Raw genomic sequence first — 23,425 nt, 5'->3', positions numbered from 1 at the left:
ACCTGAGAGAACAGGCCCTGCTCATTCCAGAGGCTCTTCCCAAGTTTGGCATAGCTGACCAACAAGCAATCAGCCACTCAGCCAGAGGCCGTCCTCCCTGGTCAGTCCAAGCCAGGAGGGCCAAGTGTGTGTCCTGGGGGGCATCAAGCACAGCATCGCCAGCCAGGCTCTGCATTGATGTGGCCTCACCTCAAGTACTGTGTGCAGTTTTGGGCACCACAATTATGAGGAAGATATAAAGCTCTTAGAGAGTGTCCAAAGGAGGCCAACAAAGATGGTGAAGGGCCTTGAGCAGAAACCATATGAGGAGCAGCTGAGGTCACTTGGTCTGTTCAGCCTCGAGGAGACCGAGGGGAGACCTCACTGCAGTTACAGCTTCCTCATGTGGGGAAGCAGAGGGTCAGGCACTGATCTCATCTCTGTGGTGACCAGTGACAGGACCCGAGGGAATGGCCTGAAGTTGTATCAGGGAAGGTTTAGGTTGGATATTACTAAAAGGTTCTTTACGCAGTGTGGGGTTGGGGACTGGAACAGACTCTCCAGGGAAGTGGTCACCCAAGCGTGACAGAGTCCTACAAGTGTTTGGACACCACTCATCATCACATGGTGTGATTCTTGGGGATGTCCTGTACAAGGCCAAGAGTTGGACTTCATGGTTTTTGTGGGTCCCTTCCAGCTTAGAATAGTCTGTGATTCTGCGATTCTGTGATTCTGAGAAGCTGATGCTCCGTCCCGCTCGCCTCACGCCAGCCCCAGCACAGCGCTCAAGGTGTGGGTGCAGGGTGCGCAGGCCGTGAGGGGCCACGCGCCCCGTACCCCGACGCCCGTGTCCCAGGGTGGGGGGAGCCACTCTCGCCTCCGCCCGCTGCTCCCGCAGCCCGAGGGGCCGCTCCGCGCCGGCACCGCCCGCCCTGCCCCGGCACCGCGCCCCCTACAGGTAGGGCACCGCGCCGCGCGCACCCCCGAGCCGGCGGCGGCCGCGCCTTTCCGCGGGGCCCGGCGCGGAGCGCGGGGTGGCGCCGCTGCGAGGCGGTGCGGGGGCGGCGGCGGCTTCGGCTCCCGGCACCAACCGGAAGCGCGGGGGACGGAGCGGGAGACGCGGTCGCGCCGGTTGTAGCCTCCCTCGGCGGCTCCGGGATCGGCGCCGCTCGGCTCCCGCCAGCCCGGAGTCCCTCGGGAAAGGTGAGGACGGCGAGGCGCCCCCGGGGAGGCGGCGGTGGGGGCGGCGGCGCGGTGGGTGCGCGTTTCGCTGGGCGGAGGGAGGCGGTGGGCAGCCGGCGGGGCCGGGCCGTGGGTGCGCTCTCCGGGTTTGACGTTCCCCGTGCTGAAGCAACTTCAGAAGCCCCGTGAAGGGAGGCGGCCGGCCGGGCACACGGCCTGACCTTGCGTCGCCTTGGTGCCGCCGCGCCGGCCAAACGCCCCCGTGGTCAGCGGCGCCCACGCGTGGCCGCGCAGTGGGACGGGGGTCGGGAGAGGAGCCGTGCCCCGCCGGGAGGGCAGGGCAGGGCAGGGCAGGGCAGAGCGGTGTCCGCCGAGAGACACCCGGGCGGGACAGCCCGGCGCGGGAAAGGTGCTGCCGCTGGCTGCCGGCCGTGAGGGCGGGCAGCGGGACCTGGGCAGCCGGACATGGGCAGCTGGCGGCCGGCTGGGGGCTGCTGCCCTCGCCCACCCCTGCGCTCCTTAGACTGTGTATCAAATGCAGCGCACCTGCTGCATTTTGCTGTTGTTTTGGGCATGAAATAGGTCGGGTTGGGATTTGAAGTGTGACTTTCATTCCCTACGGCTTTTTCGTGTTTTTTTTTTTTTTTTTTTTTTTTTTTTTTTTTTTTTTAAGTAAGCTGTCGTTCTTTGTTTTTGCTGTGTTTGCTTAAATTAGCTCGTTTCCAGCAGTATGATCTTTTATTAAGCACGCGTGTGTGAGCCATCTATTACCCCTGTATCCAGCATGCTCTGCTGGGAGTTTTTGCGACAGAGCCATCGGGAAAGCCATGGATCATTACTTTTTTTAAGTTCCAGAAACAGAAATAATTTGAAAGCACTGGATTAACTGGGTCACTGCCTGAAAACATCATAGCTTTCCGCAGGAGGCATGCAGTTAGATGTTTTCAGGACTTTGTCCTGAAATTGTAAGTCCTCAGAAGCCTACTTATTTTATCTATCTGTAATGTGCTTTGCATACCGGTGGCATTGTGTGAATAATGGTAACCCTGGAGAGCCTGGCTCACTGTGAGGGGAAGACGGACAAGACGGAGAGAAACACGGACAAAACTGAGGCCCAGGTCCTGCAGTCTGGCCTGTGCCAGGACAGAGCTGTGCTATGGGCCTGAGTGCAGGCTTAGCTGCCTTGTCGTTCATGCATGCTATTGTGTGTGTGTGTACTCCTGGCAGGCATCACTTACAAGGTATAATGTCAGTGAAGTGAGCAATTTAGGGGTCTTCTGAGATAATATGTTTTCTATTTAAAGTGAAGCCTTTAAAGCGTTCAGTCTCTGCCACTGACACAGCTTGGCTTAAAAATTATTCTTTTCTTGCAGTACTCAGACTGTTGAGGCAGAGTTGAGCCCTTTTTCTGTAGCAATGGTTATATAAATTAAAATAAAGTTAGAAATGTCATTAATGAAAGTTATGCAGAATTCTTAGGTTCTGACAAAGAACAGGCTCAAATGTTGTTGCTTCTGTAACTAAGGTAGGCAGAGCCATGCGTCCAGTCTCACCATCTGCAGAACTGCTTCTCAGTCTGATTAAGAAAGTTTAGGAGTTGTAGGGGTTATTTGCTTTATTTTAACTCATTGGGAGATTAGAAGATTAGGATATATTTAATTTGGATTTGTGCTTGGAGTTTGTTTGCATCTTATCCAGTTTGTTTGCATCTTATCCATGAGCAGTTCATGATGTGATTAAGGGTTTTTTTATTTATAAAAACTTCTTTCTGCAGTATCTTTTGTAGCTCAGTGTCACTGTAACTCCTTTTCGATTTTGTGTGTGGACAAGATAGTGGTTAACCATGTTTTGGTGTTTGAGGGTGGGTTTTTTGTTGGACATTTTAATTTGTTTTTCTAATATATATATTTTTTAGCTCTGTATAAATATGCTGCTGAAAAAATCCAGGTTGGTATGCTCAAGGACTGTAGGCCATGTTGGATACAAAGGATGATTTGGGTCTAAAAATGGATGGTCAAAGATCCTGAAAGCAAATGGGCTGTTTTGCCAAATAAGGAAACTTGGCACATTCAGCTGTGTATTTTAAGATAGCACAAGTGTGGTGTGCTACTACTTTATTGGCAATATGTTGGCAGTGTGCCTTCCTGAAAGAAGCACTGAATCCTACTTTGTGGAACCACGCAGTAAAGTGAGGGGCAGGGAGTTGCATGGCTGTTGCCCATAATAAATTACAAAGGGTGTTCCTGAAGTAATTGAATACTTGAGCAGCGTCAGGTGCACGTGCAAGATGAGAGATGCAATTTTCGGTTTCACAGCCACGCACTAAACAAATTATGAGTTGCAGTTACTGTGCAGTTTTTAAATTCTTTACTCCCTCCTGTCTCTAAGTCCCTCAAGTGGAAGCTCTCCATGCTCTGGGAGCAGTAGCTGAATGACAAATAGAAGGGACTTCTGTTTTGTACGTGGAATAAAGCAGAGTATTGGGCATGGCAGCACTTCACCTAGGTTGCAGCCTGTTTGCAGGGAGCTGTGAGGTATAAGTGAATGTGTCAGGTTCTTTCAGTGTCACTGTGCTAAGATGCAGGGTTGATCTGCAGCCTGCATGCCTGGGGGTTCCCTCACCTTGAGGGGTCGAGGGGGAGCAGCAAACATGGGACCTTGGCAGGGTCAGGACCCTCACGTGGGTTAATCCCCTAAAGTGCTGTAATCACAAAAAGCCAGTGATGGCAGATGGTTTCCTACACCTACATCATCAGTGTACTGAGCTGAGCTTGTGGTGACATAATGTGGTGACTTTGCCTGCTACAAAGTGACTCTGCATAGTAGAATCCTGACATGTTAAATACTGATGTTAAATAATAATTTCAAATGTTAAACACTGCCAAATGCAACTCAGATCTGTTACTTTTTGGTATGAAATGAACAGCTTCTAACAGCATGCTCAAATATAAATTACTATGAGGAAAAAAAGAGCCAGGAGAAGATGTAGATGTTGCTGCAAGATTACAAGCTCATGTTAACTATTAGAAATAAAACAGAAAAAGGAGCAAATTCATTTTCCCCCAGGAAGATCCCATAGGAATAACTGAAATAACCAGCAATTTAATTATTTCCTGAAATACCTGTCATTCACTGTTTCTAAATTGTCATGTTTTCATTTAATCAAGAACAAGCAACAAAGTCAGTCAATGCCATGTTTCCCTGCTACACAGTGATGGTACTTACGCACCTGAAACCGTGTGAGTGGGCAAGGAGGGTGTAGGTGCCAAACGCTCTTTAGCTGTCTGCAGAGCAGTTGCCATAATGCCCCAGGCCTGGAGGCCCTGTTGCAGGGGGCTGCTCTCCTGGCTGCAGAAGTCTAAGATGCAAAAAAGTGCTGCACGTTGTTGGAATGCTGTGCTTGTTTCAGATGCAAGTGGAAGACTATGGAGTTTAATGAAATATCGGATTTATTTTTTTTTTCTCTTAACCAGTGGTATAAACTCAGGTTGTTAAATATTTTTAAGACAGGATGACAAGTTAATAACTGTGTGTGGATTTGTCACTTGCAATTGTTAATCTAAACAGTTGTTTTCTCAAACATAACACAGAGATTGATCTGAGGATTAATTGAGGATTAACTGCCTTGAATCCAAAACATGGAGTAATGTTTAAACAGGTCTGTTGTTTCATCTAGGAGAAAACTAATGTAGGTTTTTAATTACAGATCTCTCAATAAAGAATGTCTCTTGTAAACCTCCTCTACTTTCTCTGGAAAAAAGCATCTGGAAGAACCTGATGCAAACCAATGAATCATTCTTTAAATAACATTAACTTATTGTATGCTGGTGCCCTACAGCATCTCTACCTGAAAGGAGGTTGTGGCCAGGCAGGGGTCAGCCTCTTCTCCCTGACAGCCAGCGACAGGACAAGAGGACATGGTCTTAAGCTTGGGAAGTTTAGGCTGGACATTAGGAAGAATTTATTCACAGAAAGGGTGATTAGATATTGGAATGGGCTGCCCAGGAGGTGGTGGAGTCACTGTCCCTGGAGGTGTTTAAGGAAAGACTGGATGTGGCACTCAGTGCCATGGTCTAGTTGACATGGTAGTGTTCGGTCACAGGTTGGACTCAGTATCTCAAAGGTCTTGCCACCTGATTCATTGTGTGATCCTATGATCTGCAGCTGGTTGATTTTGTAGGTAAATTTGAAACTGGGAAGGTGTTTAAAGAATGAATGGTAGCTTCTGCAAATGCTTATGTGCCAGACACTGCATTGCGAGTGCATGAAAATTTAGGTAAAATTTGAAGCAGTAAGGAGGACCCATCAGAAAAGTACTCATTTGTATTTGTCAAGTGTCTGGTGTGCATGTTACTCTATGCTAGTGTAATTGTCAGAAATCAAATAATTTACTAATTTGAGCAGTTGATTTGGTGGTTCTGGGTGAACAGTAATGTTCAATAATTTGACAGCTCTTCAGAACTACTGAATTTAGATAGTGAAGGCCAGAAATATTTCTTTCCTGGGATGTGTTTTTCTTTTCACTTGGTTTCCTCTGTGCAATGATCTGTTATCAGCTATTCCTGCTTTCCTGTTAAATTTATGGTCTAGTCGGTGCATATGCTTTTGCCTGTGAGTAACATTACTCTTCCAACTAATTCTATTATCAGTAAGGAAATTGTTCACTTAAGTGTGATTACCCATGTGCATAAATATGTGCAGGGCTGCAGCCTTGAATTGTGAGGTCTTTGGGTTGGGAAGGCAGCCTGTTTGATTTGTCTGTAAAGTGTCACATATGCTTGAAACACCATGTACACAGCATGAACTTGGAGTAACTGCTGGAGTAAATACGGCAAATGAACTTTGGTTTCTGAAGATCTGCTAATTAAGCAGCACTGGCAAAGCGTAAAACATTAAAACATTCAATAATCTCTTGGTTTGTAGGATTGACCAATTTCCTTTCCTTTGAGCTTTTTCTAAAGAAAATGTGTGCAGGCCATGCAAAGGATGACTCTGGGATGGCAGGAAATTAACGACAGCAACAAGGTTAAAACAAGAACAGAAGGTCAGCAGGACAGTTCAGGCACTTGTCTTAGGGGAACTGGCTGCAGAGCACTAGAAGAAGGGACTTTATTTCACATCCCACTGGTAACCCCTGCTCTGACTTGCAGCTCTGGGGAGAGAGCATTCATGTTCCCTCCCCGAGAGCTCTGCAGGCTGGCTGTCAATGAAAGCCTTGAAGTCTGCTCCTTCCTAAAGAGCCTTCTGTAAATATAGTAAAGTTGTCATACTCTGGTCAGCATTTGTCTTTATGGGTGGTCAAGAGAAATAAAATGAAGCAGGCAGTTTCAGAGAAGGCTGTATGTTATGTATAGAAAAGTGTTGATATCTTCATCTCTCATTTGGAGAATAGCTGCAACCAAATATTCTTGCCAGAAATATGCCAGAAATTCCTGGTCAAATGATATCTCAAAGTTTTGATCAGATTAGCTGCACAATCAGGAGACCCAGGGGGCACATTATGCCTTTGTTACAGAAGGGACAGGCATAAAGGGATTCTGGCAGTCAGCAGTACAAGGAGTTACACAGGTGTGTTTTCCAGCTCTGGGCAGCACATAATGTGTGTTTCATCTCAAAAAGACCTGTGGAATGGAGATTCCCAGAAGGCATTGTATGTTTTAGTAGTGTAATTTACCAGTGAAATTGGATGTGTAGTTTTCACCATCAGCCCAAAATCTCTGGTTCTTTTTTGGCTTGTTTTATTAAAACCCATCTATCATTTTATGCTGATAAATTTACTCATTAATTGCAAGTATAGTAACTTTTGCTGGTAATTAAAACTACTTTGTCTAGGCTGGTACATCTGAACTGAGCCCATGGCAGACTTGCAGATGGCTCTGGAGGATGCTGTGTCTTGCAGTCCCATTAAAGACCTTAGCTTTCTGATCTTACATCATTAAAAAAAGAAACCTAAAATTAGTCATTGTTCATGCATTTAGGTGATAATGTTTCTTGAAATTCGCTACAGCCATAAGCTTTATCACCATGAAATCTCAGGGAAGGACATTCTGTTCCCCTGTCAGCAGACTTGGGATCGTCTCTTGAAACTGCCAACACCAGTCTTGGCACAGGCTGCAGAATTTCACATATTGTAACCCAGATGAATTACCCTGTACTTGTGCTTTGTTACAACGTGCAAACAGAACTGAGTCACTCAGGAAGGGAGATTTACCATGGCCAGGTTTTTCCACATCTTTGCACGAAGTGCTCCAACCTTGCCCGGAGCACTGTTAGGGCGCGTGGTGTGTGCCAAGGTGCCACTGCTTGCCGGCCACCGCTGCTGCCCGGGCGGGTGGCGTGTGCCTCGTGTGGGCCGTGGCAGCGCGAGGACGGCGTGCCTGGCGTGCCTGAGCGGGCAGGCAACCCGGAGCCGAGAGCACGCTTCCTGTCCGTCCACAGGGACGGCAGCGACGTGCCTGCCTTTTGCAGAGCTGCTTCCAGGGTGTTCGGGAAACGTCAGGATTGCTCTGAGGAATACTGTTAGTTGTTTCTGTCCAACAGCTCCTCCTCACAGCTTGTGCAAATTATCCAAACTTTTGCACAGCCTGTTGGAATGCAAGTTCCCAGGCACTTTTCCTCCTGTGGCCTGTGGATTTTACTGTAGTGTGCTTCTAATTCTGATTTTTGGGTGACTGAGCATGGGTAAGAAAGTCCATAAATCCTTGGAGCATATGCATTAATAAAAGCTTTTCTCTTTACAGGTTTTGCTGTGGTATATTTTGTCATTATGAGATGTCGTCTACCAGTGCTTCATTTGTGCAAATTAAATTTGATGACTTGCAGTTTTTTGAGAACTGCGGTGGAGGGAGTTTTGGGAGTGTCTACCGAGCCCGATGGATTTCTCAGGACAAGGAAGTGGCAGTAAAGAAGCTGCTCAAAATAGAAAAAGAGGTAAAAGTTTACTTTTCATTCACTTTGGCTGCTACGGTAACAAGAACAAAACTTCTTTTCTAGTGTTTTCCATCCTCTAAATGCAGGCAAACTACCTTGGGATTTTTGTTGGTTTAATTACAAAACTCCATAAGTGATGATGTTACAGTAAAGACATAGTGAGTGGTCCAAGCCGAGGGGGCTGATTTAAAGCATTATTTTTTTACCATTCACTGTTCTCTCCCACTTTTCTTGTTTTGCAACTCTCCTCTGCCTGGCCCTGAGGAGGAGGAGAGCTGGCTGCACCTGTGGAGCTACTAATTTCCCCTTGATACCACCGGCATGTTGCTAGATAGGAAGTTCACTGTCATTACCTGATTCCATTTTCTCCTCTTGATGTCTGCTCTGTGGTTCACATGTGTATGTTCACTAGAGGCTTAGAGTTGTCTCTTCCCTGCCTGCTGAAGATTTTGATCTAGGGCTCCACTAGCTCCTAGTTAGTCACAGCCCCATAGTCATAGCTTGGTCTTGCAATGAGGTAGTTTTAACCCTAACTGTTCTACCAGTCATCTTCCTTTGGGGCATCTTGTGACCTGGAAAGGCAGACAGGTCCTTGGCAATCCTGAGGAAAAAGGCAGAATTAGCTTAGTGCACCTTTACCAGCTAAGGTTGGTTTGTTGTTTGTTATTTTTTTAGAGCTTTTTAAAGCTCTAAAAGCTCTTTTCCTAAAAGTCCTTTAGACCCCCTCAGCTTTGTACAGTTTCAGCAGAGACATGGTGTATGTGGTCCTCACAGTGCTCCAGTCTGCCTGCTGGTCAGCACCACAGATGGAGCAGTGAACACGCACCAGTGTAGTGATGGACAGCACAGTCATTGGACTGCTGTTCCATCAGAACTATATCTAACTTGTATACAATATCCTCAGACTATTTTAGGAAGACAGTTACAAGCTGGAGGACAGAGGAGCAGTGCTAGGCATAGTAGACTTAGTAAATAAGCAGACACCAAAGTTCATCTACCACTGCAGCAGCCGAGCTGCCATGATTGTGTCATGCTTAGTGATGTGATAAGCATGTTTTATCATGATTAAGCATGTTGCTGTCTAAAATCATGTAAAAGGATCTCAAGGTTTTTCTAGGACAGTGGAAGATTTATACATTCTGTCCAATGTCAGTTTGTGCTGTTCTCTTTATTTCTACTATTTGTTAGTATCAAGATACATGAGAAGTAAAATTTGTGCTATGCAGTATCAGTAATGCTCTCCTTAAAAATTATCTGGCTGGCAGATCTCAGTCAGGGTCAGTGAAATACCTTTATTGAACATGTGTGTTTCTGAAGGAGTTACACCTGTATGTGTGCTAGACCTGTTGATATGTACTTAAAACATTTTTTGAAAGTAAATTTAAGAACAATATTAATACATCTTGTGATGACATAAAACTTAATGGAATGGGAAAGGATAGAGAAATGACAATCCTTTGTATTACTTGACATGGTTGGACCATTCAACAGAAATCCATTTTTTTAAGACAGCACAACACAAAGTTCAGTTTGGAGTATCAAGGTACACAGGTTGTACAGTAGGGAAAGAAAACCATATGCCAGAAAGTTCATTTTAATTGAAGGGTTTATTTAGGGATTAATGAAGGCTTGCAACTCAGTAAGAGCTCATATAATGGTGCTGTTAGGCAAATTAGGTTAATTGTTTTGCATATGCAAATCAGGATCAAATAATTTGTAAGACCCAGGCATGCTTTGTCTTGGTAAGTAGCACTGGGAAAATTGTTGTTAGGCATATGTGGTTTTGCTGTGTTTAAAAGAGCATAAACGAATTGGAAGGGGAGCCCAAGGGAATCGGCAAAACACAGAATGGAAAGTGAGGGTGGGGGTGTCAAGAGGGGGTGATGAATATCATCGGTCAGAATGAGTTGACAGAAGTGGAGCAAGTGCCTTCCATCACAAATTTGTTTATTTTTCTTCAGACTAGTTATGATTTGCAGCTTAAACTAAACAAGACAGGTTAGGGGAGCAGCTTGGTATGGGCACTTTCTCTTGAAAGTTTTCTGGGAAGGCAGCAGAGAGGCAAGAGGTGATGCCTTAAATAAGTCTTAACAAGCTTTGGCAGAACTTTTCTGTCAACAACCTTAAAGAATTAAAAAGTAAGAGCTTATATAGAAAAATTGCATTTTCATATGGAAAAAACAATGGGCTGGTTTAATCTAGTGCAAAAAGTTATTGCAAGAAGTAGTGCTTGGAATTTGTAGCCAGAAAAATTAGAATGGAAAAAAAAGCACAGATTATCAGGAGTGAGGATGAGTAACACTTGGCACAGACTACAAATGGAAGGAGTGAACATGAAGGATCCTTTTCATCTCTTTGTCTTCCTACTGAGATATCTTTTTAGACAATTGTTTTTGTCAAGTTGTTGTGCTCAACACAGGAGCATCTTGGTGAAGTATAGTGGCCTGTGCTGTACCAGAGGCCAACCTTGGTGGCAGAAAGGTCTTCTGACCCTAACGGCTGTCAAATGTTTACACATGTAGCATCTTCATCTGTAGTGGTGACAGTAATGAATGTGTCTGAACTGCGCTGAAAGTCATGGTGAGTTAATGACTCTTCTGATATCAATACAAAAATAACTTGTTGTAACTCTTGTGTATCTGTGTTTAGTAGATACTTGGATGCATTTAGTCCAGAAAACTAATTATTCTGTGCATTTGGACAATGCCGTCAGGCACTCTTGGGGATGGTCCTGTGCAGGCCTGAGAGCTGGATTCAATCATCCTTGTGGGTCCCTTCCAGCTCGGCATATTCTGTGATTCTACTCTTTCTAGTTTATTTGGAAGGAAGTGTCCTTTTATCTCCATGACTGCTTGTCTTGTATTTCTGTTAACTACTGCCAATAATCCATAACAACTGATTAGAGGGAAAACATAGGAGAGTTGTGAAAAACTTGCTCAGAGGCATTTCATGCTAGCCAAGTGCAAGGGCAGAAGCCAAATCAATAGAGCTGTGGTATCATTCTGCAAATATGTTGTATTTGTGTGTCATTTTATTAAACAAGAAAATCACAACCAGCAAAGATCTTGAAGGTTTTGTATTAGCCAGGGGGCTAACAAGTTCTAACATGTGAAACAAAGCAATTTTTGTTCCAGCATAGCATACTAGAATATGTGCTTAGAAAAACTTGCAAATACTTGGAAGTGTTACTCAGACAGATTGCTCTGAAAGTCTTTGAAAACTGAGAAATACCTCTGCAAGGCACTAACTTTTTAGAGCAGGCAGTAAACGCAGCTTTATGGGAAGAGATGTGCGTTTATGTTAAAAAATACACATAAATAGGTCTGCTAGGAAAAATATATAAATGCTGCAATGCCTTGATTAGAGTATCAGATGTGAAACTGGACAAGACTTGTGCTGATTAAGTAAAACATAGGAATGTGGCCTGACTGATTAAATAGTAAAACAAAAACAAGCGAACAGCAGCAAAAGCAAAGCAAAACAAGCAGCAAAACAAAAATTAGGTTGCCATTTTACTATCTAGTACAAGCACTATAGTGGCTTTAGATTTAAAGTAGGAAACAGGAGTTCCTAGTGAATTGTTTTATGGAAAATCAAACTGTCAGCATGATGTTTATGATGCATGTGGCAGAGTAGGAATGCCTCCTGTAGCAGGATCTGTCCTTGTTCCCTAAGTGATAATTGTGTCCACTCATTGAAGAAAATGGCACATCTACTACTCTGGAAGTTATTTAGTATTTTTTGAGAGATTTATATGAATTATTGGATAAACCCGTAATTTGGCTCCCACTGAAATGAATGGGAGAGACTGGGGCCAGGGGCCTTATTCTGAAAATTGCTAGCAGTTCTTTTGACTCCATTATCTTGAGCAGATAACTGCTGGAGTGAAGTGTTACAAATGTTGTTTTATGCCTCGCCACGTTAGCTTTTCACTGAAGAGCACTCACCTCCTTTGATTGCCCATCTCTGAAGTTCACGTGTTATTTGTCATTGCTTTTGAGGGCTGTGCTTTTGGTGGCAGTTTGTTGGCAACTGGAATGTGGAGCGTGGTTTTTCACCAGGAGGGTTATTACTGGTGGAATTTCACCTGAAATTTGAATTTGATTTTAATACCACAGGTCTTTGAAAGTACTCCATGGTCCATAAGCTGTCTCCATGCTATTGATGGGCAGCAGTATTGCTTCAGCCATTACAACCAGCGTACTTGGGCACAAGATCACTTGATTTCATTCAGTACATATGTTCCCAGACTCCTTCAAAATTCTGGCAGCAGTCTGTGCAAACTGCAGGAGAGGTGGAAAAAAACCCCAGTAAAATGTAATTGTGATCTTATTGGAAATACTTAAATATTTCTGGTGAACTAACAGAACTAACTTGTGGATAGAAAAAGTAAAATCGAGCAGGATTAACTATGCATGCTTTGTTCAGTCATGTCTGTAACGCATTTGAGTTTTATGAGACTCAAAAATAAAAACATGTTTTCTCTAGTTTTGATGCTGTATTGCCTGGAGTCTGACTACCATGGAAGTTAATTTTATATTGTCAGGGTTTCCTGTATGTAATATGTGTGTTGTATGCTTTAGGGGATATTTTAACACTTCATAAAATTTTTCATATGGCATATAATGCAGCTTGTTCACTTTTTTGATTTTTATGATTCACTTCTGGAAAGGACTGTCCAGAAGACATAGATTGTGCTTGTACCTTCTGAAGGAAGGGGATGAGTTAAGTATAATCATATGCATGTCACTGGAGTTACCTCATTCATGTTTGTAGTGCTAAAAGAGAGCATGTGATAATTTTAATGTGGGTCATGAGAATAAGGACTGGCAATGATTTTCCAGAGTAACAAGAGAAAAACAACAGATTAAAATAAAGCAAAACAAAACAAACTGGAATTGATACTTTAGTCCTGACAGGACTAAAAATAGTAGATGTTCTTTTTCTTTGTAGTTCGTAGCTGCTATGCTTGCTCTGATGCCAGCCTTGAATGACTTTCTACACTGGGTCCTGGCTGTAATGAAGGGCAATTTTGATGCTCTGTTATTTTACTAGCTCTTTCTAGGAGCTCCTACTCCCTTACCTCTTTCAGGTCGGAGTCAGCAAGTATTCAGAGGGATGAACAGTGAGAGAGGGCTTAGAGTGTGTGCTGTATGAAGTTATGCAGGGTGTAGTAGTCAAATATATGAACTTTCCAGGGATATCTGCACCAATATTGAAAAATTACGAAGTTCATAGTAAGTGATCTCATGGGAACGCTTCCAGCTCCATATTAATTCAAAGAAATACAGAATCATACAATCAACTAGATTGGATGAGACCTTTAAGATCAAGTCCAACCTATGACCTAACACCACCTTGGCAACTAGACCATGGCATCGAGTGCCACATCCAGTCTTTCCTTAAATACCTCCAGGGATGGTGACTCCACCACCTCCCTGGGCAGCCCATTCCAATGCTCAGTCACATTTTTTGTGAAAAACTTCTTCCTGATGTCCAGCCTAAACCTTCCCTGGTGCAGTCTAAGTCTCTGTCCTCTTGTCCTATTGCTAATTGCCTGGGAGAAGAGACTGACCTTCACCTGGCTACAACCTCCTTTCAGGGTTACTGCTATGTGTTGTTACCTGCTAAAAGGACATAAAACTATATCTATTATACCAGAGGAGTATTTTAAAATGTCTTAGTTTCTGTTTTATAGAGTGGTTATTTTTCAAAGTTTTCTGTTTGGTTTTTTTTATATCTTTTGGTAAAGGAATTGGCTTAGAGCACTTCTCTTGATGCTGAGTAGGGTATTCCCAAAAGGTATCAAGAGGATACTTAGAACCCTTTATAGACTAGAAGTTGACAAAATTGCTTCAGATGCTCCAGCTGTTATGTATTCTGTGTCTTGCAGAAGAAATAATTTTGGATAGGACGGACTTCTGCAATGAATCTGACTGATTCTGTATTTGCCCTATTCTTGGCTTTCATTCAAGGGGTAATTTTCTGGAGGACTTTATTTTGTAAATGAATGTCATATTTCCAGGAGTCAAGAAAATGAGATTTTCTTAGTGGATGCTTTAGATAAGACTGTGTTGTGTCATGGCATATGTGTTGCAACCAAAATATTATCAAAACCCCTTATTTGGGAGATACCAGTATAATGATGTAGCATTGACAGAATACAATTATTCTTGCAAAGAACATGCTTTAGTTTCATTTTGTCTGTTTTAAGAAACTTCATTCCTGTATCTCTCCCTCCTAAACCAATCTTGGAAACATAGCAATCCAGACATAGAAAAGTATTTGTTTGTATTTTGCTACATTTTATTGTAGTGGATTTTTTTACTTGTGTATTAAAACGTATTTATACCAAGTTTTTCATTAGAAGCCTAACATCTGTGAGAGTTGCCTCATATAAATAATGAATATTTGTAGTACAAGTCGTGTGGCTTACTGATTTTTTTGACCAACTTAATTTGAGATTCGTACTTCCACTGGCTTGTATATGCATGTTTTTTTAAATCAAGCCAACTTTGGGGTTAATTTGATAGGGACATCAGCTTCAGGGAAACTGGCGTGTCAGGGCCCACACTGGCAGTCTGTTGCTTCAAAAGTTTTTTGAATCAGTTGAGACATAGTAACTGTCAGTGGTCTAAAACACTAGATTTTATACTAAAATTATAAAGGGTCACGTACACATGTCCTTTTGACTGATGGCCAGTGTTGAACAGTTGCTACATAAGCAGATTTGGTAAACAGGAAAATTAATAAGCTAAGATGCACCAGATATGTCTGTTCCTTTCTTTCGCTTGTCCTTTGAATTGCCTTAAACTTTGTAAGTGAGAAGTGAAATTACCTTGCATGTGCTGCTTATTAGGAATATAGGTACAGCTTCCTTAGCTTGGTTGAGTCACAGGAACTTACTGTGTGCCTGATCCCTGGGTTAGGAATATCTCTGTGAGGTTTGGACCCTTTTATCTCAGTTATCTTTAATTTCATTGGTTTGTTTTCTTTTTATTCAGAAAGTGTTCACCTGCAGGTGAACGAGTTTTTGTGCTGATTTCCTATAAATTATGAATAAATGTTGTTTAGAATAGGGAGAAAATCTGTCTCTGATTGTTTAGAAAACACTCTTTCTTATCCTTTTTGCTATCCACAACATGCAGTCTGTTAGGATATTGTTAAATGTTCTTTACTTTCATAATTAGTTTAACTCCACTGTATATTGTCTTAAAAATGATTCTGTCATTCTGCTGCAAGTTTTTGTTTGACAGTGGGCTGCTCATGTTTCCAGTAGATAGTTAGCTGCAATTAAGGGCATTTTTCCTAGGGTAGGGTTTTTTTCGTTTGTTTCTTTATTTTGGGTTTTTTTGTGGATTTTTTTGGCCTGTTTTTTTTCTTTTAATTTTATTTTAAATTTTTCTCAAGATACGTTTCTTCTATTTCAGTCTTCTTTTTGCATGGAATCAGTTGTTATTCATAATTTGGAGGAGAGGTTGTGTTGCTTATTTCATTATGCCATCAACCCTTGACATCAAATGGCAGCTCTTTTGTTTCCCCTCCCACGACATTTTCTGACCCTGAGCTTCTGTTGAAGTGATCAACTGCAAAATGGTATTTTTGGATGTTTAAGCAGTCCTGAAGCTTTGCTGTAGAAATCTGATGGATACAGAAGAAATCCTTTTTTCTCAGAGTGCTGTTTTAGGCTGTTGCAGGCTCAGGCAATTGAGGATTGGTTCAAGTTATACTTATGTAGACATTTATTTAACTATATGGTTTTCTTAAAACAAGGTTACAAAACAAGTAGAAATCACAATGACAGGTGAGTGGTAACTTGAGAGATGATAAGTGGTTGCATGTTTGAGTCTTACGTGTTTTGAGGGACAGCTGACGGTTTAAATGTCTGTGACCCACATGAAAATTTGTTGGCATTGCAATTCCTGGGGATACTAATTAAATAACTTGCACTCACTGCAGCGTACAGAGTGACAAATTGTTTCTGATGGTTCCAGAGTAGCTTTTGAAGTGTGTGGAAGTATTGTTTGAATCTGACACAGTTTCTGGGTTGCTGCATGCCTGTGTGATGGTTCAGATGCAGTCAGAGACCTGTGCTGGAGTTGATGTGTTCTGAGTCTGGGACCATTAATGTCCTGAAGGTTGTTTTCCACAGGAGTATTCAAAGCTGAGCATGGGGGCCACAATCTTTGGTTGGGTCACCAAACTACCTGCCACACACGTGGTAGCAATAGAATTCTAAACAGTGTGTTTGGTGCTTTTAAGAGGGCAGTAAAATGCTCTGTAGAACTAGATAGGCCCTAGTTTACTTCCTTTTTGTTTTTAGTCCTTAATTTTAAACGGGCTGCATGTGAGTTGTGTAAGGGTCTGGGGCACAAGATTTCACTGAAAACAAAGTTAAGAGAAAAAAATATTGCAACTTGAATGAAAGCATCAAAATCAGTCTTTTTAATTGCAGTAACACAACTAAGACTGTAAAAGTTATTTCATATTTACCTACTGCTACTTACTAAGGTGCTGATAGAGAAAGTTTCCTTTTTAAGAGGACAATATAAACAGTCACAGGGAAACATTCAGATGTGTTTATGTTAGCTGGAGGCTGCAGAGGAGCCCAGAGAACAGCTTCAACATTAACTCTTCCTCTTATACTCAGTTAATTGTGTTAACACACCAGAGACTTGAGGCCAGTAAAGGCAAACATAGAGCTACTCTTCTGATCCAGCTGCCTCCAAACTGCCCTGTTTCTCTTTTTAAATGTTTCATCTGTTACAGTTCAGCTACTGGGGTAGAATCCTTTTTGCAAATATGTGTTTATTAGACTAATGTTTAGGGAATCTGCATTATGCATAATTTCTATTTAAGAAAGTTATCTCCACAGGGAAACTGGGTATCTTGCACACAGGAGGGGCCCCCTCTGACTGGACCTCCTTGGCAAAATAGGGCCTGGCCCTTGGATGTCATTGAAGGGGAACAGTGCTACACACCTTCCCACTTCTCTTCTGCCTCTGATTGCTTATTTATTTTACTGCAAAACTTCTGAAAATTGAGGTTCCTTGTGGCTAAATGGTGGAGGTAAGGGAGAAAAAAATCATGTCATGATATACACAACTGACCAAATAGCTGTGGGTTTTGTGTATTGGGCACCTGATTTTCCAATAGCCACATCAAAAGTAAGCATGGTTTGTAAAATCCCTTGAGCTGTTGTAGGAGAAGTGATGAAGCTCTTGACACCAGAAGATGAGATGCAGTTGCTTGTATCAAGTTGCTCTGGGAAGGTGGGAAAACCAAAAGACAGGCATGTGGGCTGGACGGGTAGCAGCCTTTGAGTGAAAGCTGAGGCACTCTGCAAATTATTCTCTGGCAGGGGCAGCATAGGAGAGATGAGTAGGTCGTTCTGGAATCTTGTTAAAATCAACTAGTTGCTGCACCCTCAAGCGAATGAGTGACATTTTCCGAGAGGTTATCTTTTTCTCTTACTGGGAAGAATTGTAGAGCTGAGAAAATGTAGTGCATGCCTATGTTAGAGTGGGGGAAAAGCACAGAAATCACTTCTTGTCTAATCTTGTAACAACTTTAATTTTAGTAATGTTAGATGCATTTGAGGCAAACCTTTCAGAAATGAAGGCTTATAAGTAGTGATTGGTGTGTTTCCATTTTTGTGAACTGTGCACCTTTAATCTCCTACACCAAGGAAAAGGCTTTTTGACTTGTGGTGTCTCTCTATGCTGAGGGTGCTGTGTGTGGTGTAAGTATGTAGCAACACATGGCTACAATTTGGAGCTGTTGAATTCCTCTTTCTTTTGGATGTTGCCTTGCTATTATCCCCGTAAGAGTTTATGAGAGCCCTAAAGACAACTGCAGGATCCAGACCCCACTCAAAAGGACCACACATTTTGGAGTTCTGCTCTTCACTTTTGGGTTCTCAGCTGTTTATGTATTTGTACCGAAGTCTTTATTGTAAAGTCATATAATGCTGTAATTCTGGAAGGAGTCCTGCAGCTTTTCACTGGCTGGGAATAAAGCTCAGTCCTCCTAGGATCAACAAGCGTTCTGTTTTTACTTAATAAATTTGAAACCTGCAGTAAGAAATCTCCTGCCTTTTCACTAGTAGGATTCTGTGCTATACTGTGAGAAGCGGCGTATTCGCTGCCTGTTGCAGCTGTTAGTGAGATGAATGTGAAGTAACAGCACTAACAGGGTGCCTGACTCAAGAAATTCAGGGCAAGTGACATTTGATTCTGTAGCAACATTGGCATCAGCTGTTAGCTCTGGTGACATGCTCGTTGCCTTGAAACTGTGACCCGAGTCCCCTTTTTGAGAAACGAAGAACCTGCAAACCCTTTTCAAAGACAAGGGCAGCTGCTTTGTTTGTCTTTTAAAAATCTGTATTTCTGCCTTTTTGCTTGGTCAATGTTTGGAACCATTGAAAAAGTAAATGTGACATGGGGACTGAGATCCTGCAGTTAGAGTTCCTTTATGATTACATATTCAACCACAACCTCACAAAGGAAAATGAGAGTCCCTTTTCCTTTATGTACCATATTTCAGTTTTCCCTTAGGTTTAAATTGGCGTTTTGGACTATATTCTCTCGAGCCACTGAAGAGCTTATCAGAAAAGGAAGGAAACAGAGGGAGGGAAAGAAAGATAGATTTCCAAATGACAAGCGTTTGAATAGTCGAAGTTCAATCCCTAAAACAAAAAGTGGAATCTTTTTTTTTCTAAATAATGTGCTTTACAGTCTCACCTCTCATCTTGAGAAACATAAAAGAGCAAGTAAAAGAGATGACCCAAATCACAGAGTCCTTTGAAAGAAGAAATTCAGCTGTTTTGAACACTTACAATCAAAGGAAGTGGTTTCCCTAATTACATGAACTATGTGAAAGCTCTCAGAATAGCTCTTCCACCCCAGGATTCCTTGCACTTTAGAAGTTTGCATAAAAGCTCACATGGAGAATCAGATGCAAAGTGTTTGATTCAAATTTTATTAGGCAGAAGTGAGCATACATTCCTATCTCTGGGTTTGACAGCTGCTTGGGTTTGGACCACAAGCCTGGGTTTGATGGATTTCAGTCCTATACTTAAATCTTTCACTCTTCAGGTTCTCTGGTGAGATACCCCTATCGAGAAAAGTAGAATAGAAAAAAATGGAGAAAGGATAGAGGGATCTCTTTGTGAGCTTTCAGTTGAGGATTCTTCACCCTGATTAGGCTGTTCATTGTTGTGAAAACCCTTCCTTGTACACAGCTTTTATGAGGAATTTTGCTTCCTCACATTTTCAAGAAACTGTGTATCTTAAAAGATATATTTGGAAGAATTGGGGTCTGAATTCTACAACTTTAGTATTATTCTAGCACCACCATTTACTTCAATCCATCAAAATTCTGAATTCAGTAGAGACTTTGAACAAAAAAGCAGTATTTTCAAAAGGCTATTACACCTTGTGGTTTCTTTTTGTGCATACACAATAATAAAGGTATGCTAGTCTAAACACTGAGGACATCTGAAAAGATGCAGGACACTTCTAAAGGCTTAAGATCTGTGGTGCTGTTCCTGAGGATACAATATGGACTAATTAATGGTTTAAATATTTAAAAATAATATTTGCAAGGCTTGCAGTAATATGCAAGACCATCACACTTGCTCTGCACAACAGTGACCTCAAAATGGTCTAATTCTCCCCTCAGAGCTAAGTATAGTAATTATATCTAGATTTGATAAAGACAAAGATAATTGATAAAATTGACCTTGAGGAGAGATCTTAAAACTTTTCAAAGTGCAACAATTCAAACTCAAGAAGGAAAAAAGGCAGAAGGGTTGTGACAGCCTTCTGCATATATGAAATCAGCCAAACCCTCTTTATAGTAAAACTGTATGGTAATCACAAGATACTGTTAAGTCCTCTTGAAGGAGAAATGTTTCTCTAGGTCCTTTTTTTCCTACCAATACTGGGTTTTTTTTCCCTCCCTGCCTTCCCAGGCAGAAGGAAGGACTTTATCTGGAATAAGGGAACTGTCTCCTAGAAGTAAACACCCTCAGCAGGCCAGTGGTGTTGCAAGTAAAGTGTGCAGCACAGTAGCAGCAGGTGTAGAAAGGGAAGGGAAATGTCGCACAGCCATACAGCTGTGACAGGGCAGAGAAGAGTTCTTGCTATGTCTTCTAGAGAGTTGTGTCTCAGGCAGCAAAGCTTTGCTAGAGGATGATTTTGCTTGGTTGAAGGAGGATGCTTAAAGTCATTCCAACCTTGCTTGACCTGAAGGTGCATGGAAAATTGCATTTGCTTGTGTCTGATCCTTGATAGGAGTCAATTTCTTAGGCAAGGGCTTGGGTACGTCTGGCATTGGAAAATGGGAAGCTGTGGTATATATGATGCTGTTATTCTTCTATGCCAAAGGACCTGTTGTGGATTTGAATGTACTTTGTGCCACCAAACATCATGGAGCTCCTGGGCCTTGGATCCAGCTTGTGAGCTCAGTTCATTGTACTGAACTTTGCTAATCTAATCCTTGTCATGCTCGGAGCATAAATCAAACAGCTAGTAGTTATGCAAAGACTACGGGCATTGCTAGAATAGGGAAGAGATGCAAATTCTCTCTGCTGCACTCAGATTCAGGTTAGAATTGTCATTAGCTGCAGCATGATGCCTTCTCTTCAGCTTTTTTGGTACAGTCCAGGAGAGAGGTTTTATTGGACTCTGCACATGATCCTGGTCCTGAAAGTTCCTGTGGTCCCAAGTATATGGAGTTCCTACTTCCTCTCTGCTGTTTCATTTATTGCAGGTTCTTGGGGAGCACAGTGCAGGGCAATGGGGGAAGTAGTGCATGTCACTTGTTTTGTAACCACAAAATAGATGATCTTCATTTTTGTAACTGGCCTTTTAAATGTTATTCATTTCCCATTAGGTATGTGTGATGTTCCTCTCGTATTAGTAAGTACAGACATGGGTAGCGGTCGTGGTACCTCTGGGTGTTCTGCCATAACTTTGAGGAAGGAATTGGCTTGAAATATCATTGTTTCATTGAAGAAGAGCAATGAGAAGATCAGACTTTTGACTTAATTTGGTATCCTGTAGTGGTACAAAATCCCTGTGAGTTCTCTGCTGCTTTTAGGTCTGTTCATGAAACTCAAAGCAACTGCCTTCATAGGTCACTCTGTAATCAGTCTCACTCTTCTAGATAGATTCTTCTGGATTTCCACTTTCTGCAGAGTTCGGAGATACTGGTATTCAAGTTACTGACTTTTTAAAAATGTATTTTGAGGCTGACCATTTGTATTCATATATAACAAGGATTAGAAATGAAATAGTTGTTATTGCCATATCTGTGTAAGCCAAGATCTATAGACGCCTAGATAAGATAGGGAATTCTGTGTACAAGAAATTCATCACAGACAAGTAAGGGAAAAGCTGAAGTTACTTGTCAGAAATGTGTAGTAGAGTAATACTAATAAATGTAGATTTATGACACCAAAAGCGTTTTTAAAATATTTCTGGTTTTCCTCCAAGGTTTTTATCTTAGCCATTGTTTTATTTGAAATTTTTTAGTCTTAATGGAAAAAAGATTGAGCTACCATAAAGGCAGCATGAAGAATCCCAAGAAAAAATAAACACTGGGTCCATGTTTATAAAATAAAAGCTCAAAATTTCAGGAGTGTCATCTAGTTTTATTTTTTTGGTCATTGCTACACATTTGTAGCATTTGAAGGAGTAGCATTTGAACCAAATTTTTAAGTAAAATACAATTTTCAATCTTAGACAAAGAAGAGGGGCTTTTCTGAAAAGCAGGTAGACTTCACCATGATTCATGCTGAATTATTTGGACAGTTTCACATAAAATCATGATGTGTGTCATTCAGATAATGGTGTCAACTCATTTTCCTGAAAACCTCAGATTCGTGAGGTTGTGCTTTGGGGTAGGTAAATGTCACAGAAAAATGCCTCTCATCCGTGGAGGACTCATTTGCTTCAGCAGAGTGCCAACATCTGTAGTTGGTAAGTACTTTCTCTCCTTCCTTTTTATGCCTGCTGGTCACAGCTGTAATTTCTATTTTGAAAGCTTCTTTGAGTTAGGTGGACTAAGGGTAGGGAGCGATTCATACCTTTTCTACAGGGGCAGCTCATTTTTGAGTGACAGCTGGGGAGAACCTTGTGCAGAGCTCTAGCAGCCCATGTGCAAAACAAAACCTTATGGTTTGCTGTTAAAATATAACGTGTTAACATGTAACATGTCTTGTGAAGTGTTTGTTTCATTATGGTGGGCTCAGCCTGCCTGGTTGAGGAACATTTTCTGGAATTATAACATTCACTAGGATTCTAATAAGAGGGATCTCCATCAAGTGTTGTCCCTGTCATTAGCTATAGCAGGTTTGATTTATCCATTCTAAGACAGGCTTTAAGTGAGTGTTCATCAAGAACATGATGGGTTTTTTTTACCTGTGGTTAAATTACAGTTTTCATGATCAAGATGGAAAAATACTTCATTGTAAGGATCATAACTGCTTTAGAGGAGTGGATCAGGATGCAGAAGTACAGCTGTTGCTGTCTCTGTTGGGGTCTGTGCTAATTGTTCAGCAAAAGCCATTGTATAATGAGATTTGACTTGTTCTGGGTTGTCTTATCCAGATTCCTTACAAATACTCTGCAGACCTCAGAAAAATCACTGCTCTAGTTGTATGTGTACGGCCATGGCTCCTTGAGAGGGGATTCGTTTTGCCCATCACTTTCATACCAAAATACCTTTCCAACAAGGTTCTCATGAAACTTACAGTGAATTTGATATCAGAAATAATTTCCTTGGATATTTTCCCATTTGTTGAGTCTGGAATGATCCCTGTGTTGCATATTAGCCATGATATTTTCTCACCTGTGGAGTGTGCCGGGAGTCAGAAAGTTTCAAGTTTCGTTATTTGGTTGTATTTTAGGAATGTTGAGGCTTTTGTCACTGTTCTCCATAGTCAAAGCCGGTTTGTGTTCAAAATGATTGTGAGTAACTTGGAAAATTTCCCAGCACTGAAAAGAGAAATGATGATTGCTGAAAATAAACAGCTCTGTGGGAGCTCAGGTATTTCAGCCCTGCCGTTTAGTCCACTCATCCATTGTTTCTACTCAATTGCTGGTGTTGCTTTGCAGCTGGAGGCAGTTTAGTACTCCAAATCTGCCTGAATTAAAAATTACAAATATTGCAGGACATTGCTCATTTCTAAACTCTTACACCAATACAAATACATAGTTTTGAATGGTTTTACTTTGTGTGAATAACAGTAGTGAAATCCAAACTAAACTTGTTCTTGGCAGATCTGCCTTTATCAGATACCTTAATATTAAATGCTCATACAATGTCA

The 23,425-nt window shown here is 41.9% G+C and overlaps 1 protein-coding gene across 6 annotated transcripts in view; it reads left to right on the top strand.

Moving 5' to 3' along the window:
* Positions 1 to 1,041: 1,041 nt before the first annotated feature.
* MAP3K20 (mitogen-activated protein kinase kinase kinase 20) overlaps positions 1,042 to 23,425 on the top strand; it is a 90,811-nt gene continuing 68,427 nt past the window's right edge. The window contains exons 1-2 of one of the 6 annotated variants that reach the window (XM_069020642.1): positions 1,042 to 1,182; positions 7,902 to 8,091. In XM_069020642.1, the coding sequence (XP_068876743.1) occupies positions 7,933 to 8,091 (159 nt within the window). In that variant the 5' untranslated portion in view covers positions 1,042 to 1,182; positions 7,902 to 7,932. Of the gene's footprint in view, positions 1,183 to 1,406; positions 1,427 to 1,908; positions 2,127 to 7,604; positions 7,680 to 7,699; positions 7,801 to 7,901; positions 8,092 to 23,425 lie in introns of those variants that run through there. The other 5 variants (XM_069020645.1, XM_069020643.1, XM_069020644.1 and 2 more) reach the window with 5 other exon arrangements.

Source organism: Aphelocoma coerulescens, chromosome 7 (assembly GCF_041296385.1).
Source record: "Aphelocoma coerulescens isolate FSJ_1873_10779 chromosome 7, UR_Acoe_1.0, whole genome shotgun sequence".
NCBI lineage: Eukaryota > Metazoa > Chordata > Aves > Passeriformes > Corvidae > Aphelocoma > Aphelocoma coerulescens.
The sequence above is the reverse complement of the archived record's forward strand: the minus strand, read 5'-3'. Positions and strand labels throughout refer to the sequence as shown.